Source organism: Populus euphratica, unplaced genomic scaffold (assembly GCF_000495115.2).
Source record: "Populus euphratica unplaced genomic scaffold, PopEup_1.0 scaffold181.1, whole genome shotgun sequence".
Taxonomy (NCBI): Eukaryota; Viridiplantae; Streptophyta; class Magnoliopsida; order Malpighiales; family Salicaceae; genus Populus; species Populus euphratica.
This window is the reverse complement of record NW_011499958.1, coordinates 440,588-448,849: the sequence shown is the minus strand read 5'-3', so window position 1 is coordinate 448,849 and position 8,262 is coordinate 440,588. Positions and strand designations below refer to the sequence as shown.

Here is an 8,262-nt window from a genome sequence, read left to right as displayed (position 1 = left end):
GTTCTTTTAATATATAGTTAAAATTGTTTTTTTGGTATTTTTTTAACAATATCAAACTTGTAAAAGAAAAAGTTGTAATGTGTTATTCGTGACTTATTCTTTATTCATTATTTGATTTTTATAAAATTTTAGATTTATTTTTTTATACATGTTAATTAGATAAAAAGGGACATAATTTTTAAAACAACTATCATTTTTAATGAAGATTGTTTACACTATATTATTTTACTAATATCTTTTTAACTTGTATTGCTATCTCAAATGTTTTAACGAACTATGCCAGAATTCTAAAAGACTCCAATTCATGGTGGAAATGCACACGTGGAGATCATTTCATGGTGCTATTATACATGATTCACTATCAGTTCTATCATCTGTCGGAAGACAATCATGTAAAAGAGCACTGCAAAGCCGCCTGTCAAGACAAATGTCTTCAAAGCTGTCGTCTATCAATTTTTAGAACAAGCTAAAATTGAAGCTATGCAAAGCCTAACAATATTAAAGAGGGTTGATACCCTTATATAATATTAATGGTTAATGAAAATATAGTAGGTTTTCAAAGAATTTTATATAATTATAGAAATAGAAAAATAATTATTATTGATTTTTAACCTTTTATGTTAAAAGATATAGGAATAAACAAGGAAATTATCGTGATTTAACATATGATTTTAAAAAATTATCAATTCAAAAATATATCTGAACTTGGAAATATTTTAAATTCAGGGATAATAGGCTGTTAGCTTGTCATATTTGTATGTAGTTAGGTTTAGAATATAGCTGAATCTATGGGTTTAGTATATTGTAATCCATGGTTTTAGTATCTTATAATACCCAAGTCACACTTCATTTTTTTTCACCATAGAAATGCCATTCAATGATCAGAATTCATTGTTTTCACGGTTGACATGGTATTGTCAGAGTAGGGTGGATTAGCCTGGATGGTAGGCACCATCTTTCCTGTAGCTAGGCCACCATATTCAGCCTTTCTTCCTTTCTGCGAGGGCTGTTCGCTCAAAATTTCGACTAGTTCAGGAAAAATAGAAAAAGAAACTATTGTCCCCGAGATTTTAATGTTATCTGTTCGAACCACCTAGCTATTTCAAGCACCAGAGGTTAATAAAACGCCGCCTGATGAGCAGACAGGCCCGTGCTTATCTCAGCCTCAGCTCATCCCGAATCATGAACCGAACGAAACTTGATGGACCCTTTACCGCCACTTTATCATCATGGTGCCCTCATACTAAAGCACCGGGATTCTGCCACGTGTAAAAACAAAGAAACACATCAACCTTGAGCCCCAAGTTCCCAACCCAATGCCGGCCAGCCAGCTAGCTTGGACCCTTCATAAAAGCGCGGTGGTCTCACGTCTTTAAGATGACAGTTTTCTTTTACGGGGAGTTGCGATTTAGGAAAGCAACGCGTAGTTCTCCTGTTTGGTCGGCAGGATTTGGTTTTACCCTTACAAATGGCGGGAGAATGTACCGGGTAAATTTGCCATTTTTATTTCTTGATATTTTGATAATAGTATTTTAAAAAAATTATTATTTTTATATATTTTGAATGGTTTTGACGTGGTAATTTTCCCAGTAAGTAGACAGACAGCAGGTAAGGTACAGTAGGCAATCAGGGGGATCGATGTCAAGGGATAAACAACAGAATTTATGTAAGAGAAGCGCTCCAACCATTTCAATCCACATCCATATCCATACCATATTGGACAATGTCTACTCAATAAAATCTCAACAGATCCCAGAGCCCATCGGAGAACCTGGTGTAGACGATCTGAAAGGTTTATTGGAGCTGAACCTTTAAATGCAGGTCTTTTTGACATGCAATACACTGAACGCCAGCCATGGCAATGCATCTTGAAGCCAGTTAATATATCCTCAGTGACAGAGCCATAAATCCACCCAATCTGGAACATCATGACAATAAGACAACAGGAAAGTCAAGTGTCAATTCTCTTTGAAATGAAGCCCTATTGGCTAAATCATAAAATCTGGAATATTCATGGCATGAATACCTCTTTCCCCCATTCAGTTTTATCTTCATAACCACAACTGATGACATGAATGGCTTCTTTCAAAAGTGACGCAGAACTTGCTCCTTTTGGCACCCCACCATCTTCCATAAGCGTAGATGCTATGAAAACCGACGACTGTCCAAATTTTTTCTCAAATTTTATTTGAGGCATCAAGGCTGATTTTTCATTATCTATTCCTGTAATCAAAGTTTGATAATCACAGCAATGGTCGTCAGGATTTTGTACAGTCTAATGCAAGCAAAGAGCAACATAAGATGAGGGACTAATTTGATTGGCTATGAGAAGTCAAGAAAGATTAATATCCATTTTAAGACACGTACCAGAGTGGAGATTATTTAATCCTTTTATATGAAACTACTGATATTTTCAACTCTGCAAAACTATTTGGTGTTTTTCATACCTTCAATTCCCTCCTCGATATTTTCCAATGCATGTATCTGCTTAGAAGCATCCTTGCTCTTCTTTTTTTCATTTGATTTTGATTTCTTATTCTTCTTTTTAGATCGGCAACAACAGCAGAACCATTTTGGCAAGCAATTGCATGTCCTCCCTGGGGGCTTCTTCTTGATAGGGGCATCGTACCCATAAAGTGCTTGCCTCCTGAAGACACATCCAGTACCAACATATATAGGTCCTTGTATGCCATCCAATCCTTTCATATTGATCTGCATTGAGAAAAATGGATGAGCTTATCGAGAAAAAGAAAGCCAGTGTGTGTATCAAACCAACATCATTAAGACGACTTTCACTTACATCAAAGAATACGACATTACGATTTGAGTATCTATCATGACGATCAATCCCATCAAATCTTTGTGGAAATTGCACATAACAGATTTTCTTTCCAGATGTCGGGTCCATCATGAAGCACATGGCTTCTCGAAGTGCCTTACTGTTGTTTATATAATGATCACAATCAACATTCAGCATGTAAGGAGCATTTGTTATGATTGCAGAGACCCTCACCTTCATTAACAGGCAAAACACAAAATGTTAGAGTGGGAAGAGAATGATAAAATGCCAGAAAAGTTTGTCTGAGAGAGAGTTTTACCAAAGAATTCATGGCCCCAGCTTTCTTGTGGTGATCAAATCCCGGTCTCTTCTCGCGAGACACGTAAACTAGACGAGGCAATTCATTTCCCTCAACATCATGAACTCCATTATGACCAAGGAAAACCTGGAGGAGGATAGCAAGCATTAGATTTACTTGAAACCTCACAACTATAAGGCAAGGTGGATGTGTACCCCCTGAAACCACTCTCATAAAGGTTTTCACACAAAATATTTCACCTGAATCATTCCAGGATGATCTCTGACATTATTCCCAGGCCATGGAGTGCCATCCTGCATTGTCCAACCATCCTCAGGAACCTTCTGTGCCGTGGCAACTAACCCATTTATTCGAACTTTGAACTCTTCATACTCTCTCTGAAATCAACAAATCACAAAAAAAATACCATAATGTCAATTGTTAAAATGAAACCAAACTTATTTATTTACAATGTGAATATCATTGTTGTCATAAAAATAATTTCAATAGAAAAGGGTTCAGCTTTCATTTTATTAATTGAATGCAGAGGCAAGCTTCTTCTCCAGTCACAGTTCATGAATTTTCAGTGTCCCCATTTCTGTCATGTACAAGAATGGGACAAGGATGAAATAACAGCATAAACAAATAAAAAGGATGAGCCACAAACCTTCATGGCACGACGTTCCCTGATAAATGCTGGATCTACTCTGTCTTTCAAATAGTCAACCTTCTGAGCAAAATACCATTCTGGAGCGCGAGGTTCAATGCTGAACCTCTTGCAGAAAGGGACCCACTTTCTTGCAAATTCAGATGTCTCAGAGATAGCTTCAAAAGTAAGCATGGCTGCACCATCATCTGAGACATAGCATGCAACTTTTTCGACTGGATAATCTACAGCAAGGATGGACAAGACTGTGTTTGCAGTGATAAGTGGAGGTTCTTTCATAGGATCAACTGTGCTAACAAATACATCCACACTCGCCAACTTAGATGGCTTCCCCTCTTTCTCATACCTACAGGACAATTAAAAGCTGAAGCTGAAATTTCTGACAATAGTAACCACAATGTGTTTGTGTGTGAGAGGGAGAGGGAGAGAGATACCTCAATGATAATCTATCTAGATATGTTTCTCGCTCAATTGGATACCACTTTGGAAACTGATCTAATATCCAAGATACGGCAAACCATATTTCACAAATTACTGATGTAAGCCACAATCCATAGGCATCGTTGACTGGATGAAGAATTCTATAGTGAAAAAAGAGGCCGAGAATCACAAGCCTGAGTATAATGATCAATCTGTATGGACTAATCTTGCTTGAAGAAATTGGTAATTTCCTTGAAAGAGGCTGCCTTCCTTCGTCCATCCTACCAAATCATGGTAGACAATTAGTTTTTCTAATCAAAACTTTAGAAACAGCAACTGACAGAATAAACAGGAATGAATGGACCTTCACTTGCTAAATTTGTTTAATAGCCAATGTCTCTTAGTACTATACTTGAACAACAACACGTAAAACACAGTACATAAAAACCTAAAATAATGAAATGCGCCTGTTTATATAGTTTTTTAGAAACATACAATATCTATTTTCATAAGCTTGGCAAATGCACAAGGGCATTCATGCTAGCAGTAAATTGAGTATTTTTATGAAGCTGAAACATTAGCACATGGTGTAAAAATTATATATATGAATAATTCAAAATCATAAAACAGCAATGTCTTGCAGCAACAAATTTTTGCAAGGACATGTCAGTGGTCAAATAAACTTATCTCAATTATCGAAAACCATAAATCAAGTAATGAGAACTACATTCAGACATTATGACCACATCACTGTTTCAATATAGTAGATGTTAAAAGCGCTTCTTGGATTTTTTATAATTAACAACGGCCACTTTTAGAATGTAATCAAACTAAATGTTTCCTTAAGGCAATAGAAATTCCAATCAATAACTTCTGTTCACATTTAATATAAGATCACAACAACAATGCAATTATATACACAAACCTAGTTCTTCTCTTAGCTGGAAAATGCAATGTAATTCTACATAATGACAACTGTTCTTATTTTGGCCCCAACTGCAAAAATTATAACAATTAAACAGGTGCTTGTATTCTTATTTGTTTCAGAAAAAAAAATTAAGGAAGTTGCTAGTATAGCTGTGAGTGCTTGGCATAACTGCTACTATATTAAAACGACCGATTTTCATAATAACTTTCTTGTCCAGCTGTTTTCCGACATCAGGCTAATGATGAATGAAAAACAAAATTATCAGAAAAGGTATAATAATAATATTCATGACTGAGATTGCTGCTGGGTCAGACTATCAGAAGCAGCAAAGTTCGAGAGCAAATAAAGGAACAGTATCCTTGCTCAAAGATAAAGGCAAAGGGGATTTGAAAGGCTAAATATTAAGTAGTCAAGCTCTTGAGAGTAAACAATAAGGTAACACTCTGCAGAGCAATAATTTGTCAGTAAAAGCACTTACATGGGCAAATCAGGATCATCCAGTTCATCTCCACCATTGTTTTCACCACCCTTTCCTCGTTGGTGCTTGACCACCTGAAGTTTATCACTCTGCTTTTTCTTCCACTCCTCCATTCTTTCCTTCCACGCAACCGTTCCATACCCATACACTGCCAAGTCTTTCTTAGGATCCATAGGCCTTGGTGGCACTGTAGCATCAACACAAGTAAACACACGCTAAGCTAAGATGAGGCAAAAATATAAACAGCTGTAAAAGTTATGGTGGTTTTCAGAAAGCTGCACACGACAATTTAAGGAACTTACAAGGCATTGAAGAATCAGAAAACAGCATTGGGTGTATCCGTCTTCCATGAGATGGAGGTACGATAAGGGCATGCTTATCAGAAGAGATTTCGACATCCTGCACCAGAAAACCCAGTCTCATCACATGAACTCAAAATTAGTAAAACTTATAGCTGTAACAAAAAGTAGTAGTAAAAATTATAGCTGTAATTAAAAGATGTATATTGAATAGTAAAATCTGAACAATCAAATCCACCTCTTCACCATAGGTCAGGAGAGGAATTTCAGGAGCAACGGAAGCAGAGTCAAACTCAGATGGTGTAGCGAACCCAGAAACATGGGCTTGTGAACCACGACCAGTGTTGAGGCGAGCAGAGAGCAAGGCTTCAGCAACATGGCGAGGGTCTTTCCTGTCATTGACACCAATATCAAATTCATTCTCCAAATCATCCGTATCCTCCTCTTCCTCATCCCCGTCAACTCTAGGACTCCCTGCAATAGGTCGCATTTTTCAGTTGTTCTTGAATTTCAAAATGTCACGAAGGGTGTTCGATGAAGAAAGCATAAAATTCTCAGTATAAAAAAGACAGTGAGAGGCTGACCTTTGACACGCTTGTATCTGGTTCGGCATTGAGGGCAGGCTTGATTGCCTTCTCTTCTTTCATACTCATAACAAGGTCTACACACAGGGAACGCACATTCATTGCAAGCAACAAATGGCTCCCCGTCCACTGTAACCTCTATCTCATCGCCGCAGATCTTGCAAATCTGCCCACTTAATTCTTTAACAGAGGTGACCTGGAATTGATAACAGCCATAAAATCAAATCTATAATCAGATGAAGTGAAGGCTGCAGAAGTTTATGAAATGTTACTATTCATTTCACTAAAAATATCAGTGAAATGCACTGATGGGGAAACAAAGTTGCAAACTTTCATGCAACGGTTTCATTGACTGGCTCAGAAATCTAGAGGTAAAAGGGAAAAAAACAGGAACTAATTAATGAAAACTGTTTATAAAATACATTACCGCAGTGCACGAGAAAAGAAATTTAAGACAAAACACATATTTTCAATACTACCATGGTCTCTGTACTTAAAGAAAAACAATAAATTAAGCATGACCAGTATGATTAAAAATCATCCAAATATTCACTAGACAAGGGGGGGAAATAATGAAGAAAAACCATTAGAATCACTATCACAGCTTAAAGACCACCTGGGATCGTTGAACTTTGCACGAAATCGGTAATCACAGTCAAAACTTAGTAAAGATGGGCAAATGGTGTGTTCGAAATGCAGAAATGGAGTCATACAACCACTTGAAATACCAAAAGAAACAGATTTAAATCCGCAAAACTATTTAAAAAAAAAAAGCATCAGCAGCAGAAGAAGAAGGAATCCAAGTAACACTTACTCTTGCAATTTCATCAGCATTGATAAGAACAAACTCATTTCTATTGTGAGAACCTGCAATGAGCCTCCCTTTGGTCTCCATTTACAGTTCACCACACAAAGAACAAAGAAAAAAACCCCTTAAATCTCAACTCGCAGTTCGCAATCACTCTCCCTCTCCCTCTCCCTGTCTCTCATCACTCCAAAAACGCACAAAACTCAAAGCTTCCCTCACTTCCTCTCTCCGCGCTTTCAGCTCACTCTCTGATGCGCACACACTCAGCCTCAAATACAAGAAAGAAAACACGTACTGCTGTTAGAGAGTAAATACATATAGAAAGCGAGAGTTTAACGATTACAATAAAATACTACGAAGAGAAATTACATGCATTAAAAAAAGATTTGATTTTTTTTCTTTTTTTGTTTCGTTATGTTGCTGGTTGATTCTTTTCTTCACGGACCTCCCAGCTGGGTTCTCTCTGTGAATCTGGTTGGCCTTGATCTGTGACGCCACTTTGCTTGCCAAAAATAATTATATACACACAACGTTATTTATTTTAGAGAGAGATAAAATACTTTATTGATTGATAGAAAAAGAAAAAGGAAAAAAAAAATCAACGCGTAATGCACTAAGAGACGAGACAGGGATAAAGACAATGGAAAGGATCAGCTTACCGTATTATCTACGTGTGTGTCGGCCGGTTTGTCTACCTCTACTATATACGTATATGCGTGTTGTTTGCCTTACGTTTTTGCGTATGTGGATTTTATGTTTTGAATAGAAGGCGTTAAAGGGGGGCCGTCATTTTGATGGTGGAGTGGTGGCAGAGAGTGGTAGGTGGTGGTGGGGCCAAGGGAGGTGCCCCACCGGGACTGTAGGGTGGTTAAAAGGGTGTTGTTAGTAATTTCGCATGCCTCTCGGCTTGTGCTGGATTGTGAAGCACTGATAATGGTGATGTGATGTGTCCTTCCTCGATTCTCTCTCACAGTGGTGTTATTGTTGTCAGTGGGTGTTCT

General features: G+C 37.4%; 1 protein-coding gene across 1 annotated transcript; it reads right to left on the bottom strand.

Moving 5' to 3' along the window:
- Positions 1-874: 874 nt before the first annotated feature.
- Positions 875-7,826, bottom strand: LOC105138519 (cellulose synthase A catalytic subunit 2 [UDP-forming]-like). The gene is made up of 14 exons (XM_011044621.1): positions 7,268-7,826; positions 6,454-6,649; positions 6,108-6,343; positions 5,873-5,969; positions 5,571-5,757; positions 4,179-4,445; positions 3,745-4,090; positions 3,338-3,475; positions 3,099-3,224; positions 2,801-3,013; positions 2,448-2,712; positions 2,027-2,223; positions 1,575-1,918; positions 875-1,013 (listed from the first exon to the last, which is right to left on the bottom strand). The coding sequence occupies exons 1-14, from the start codon at positions 7,346-7,348 to the stop codon at positions 875-877; spliced, it is 2,832 nt and encodes a 943-aa protein (XP_011042923.1). The 5' UTR covers positions 7,349-7,826.
- Positions 7,827-8,262: the final 436 nt, after the last annotated feature.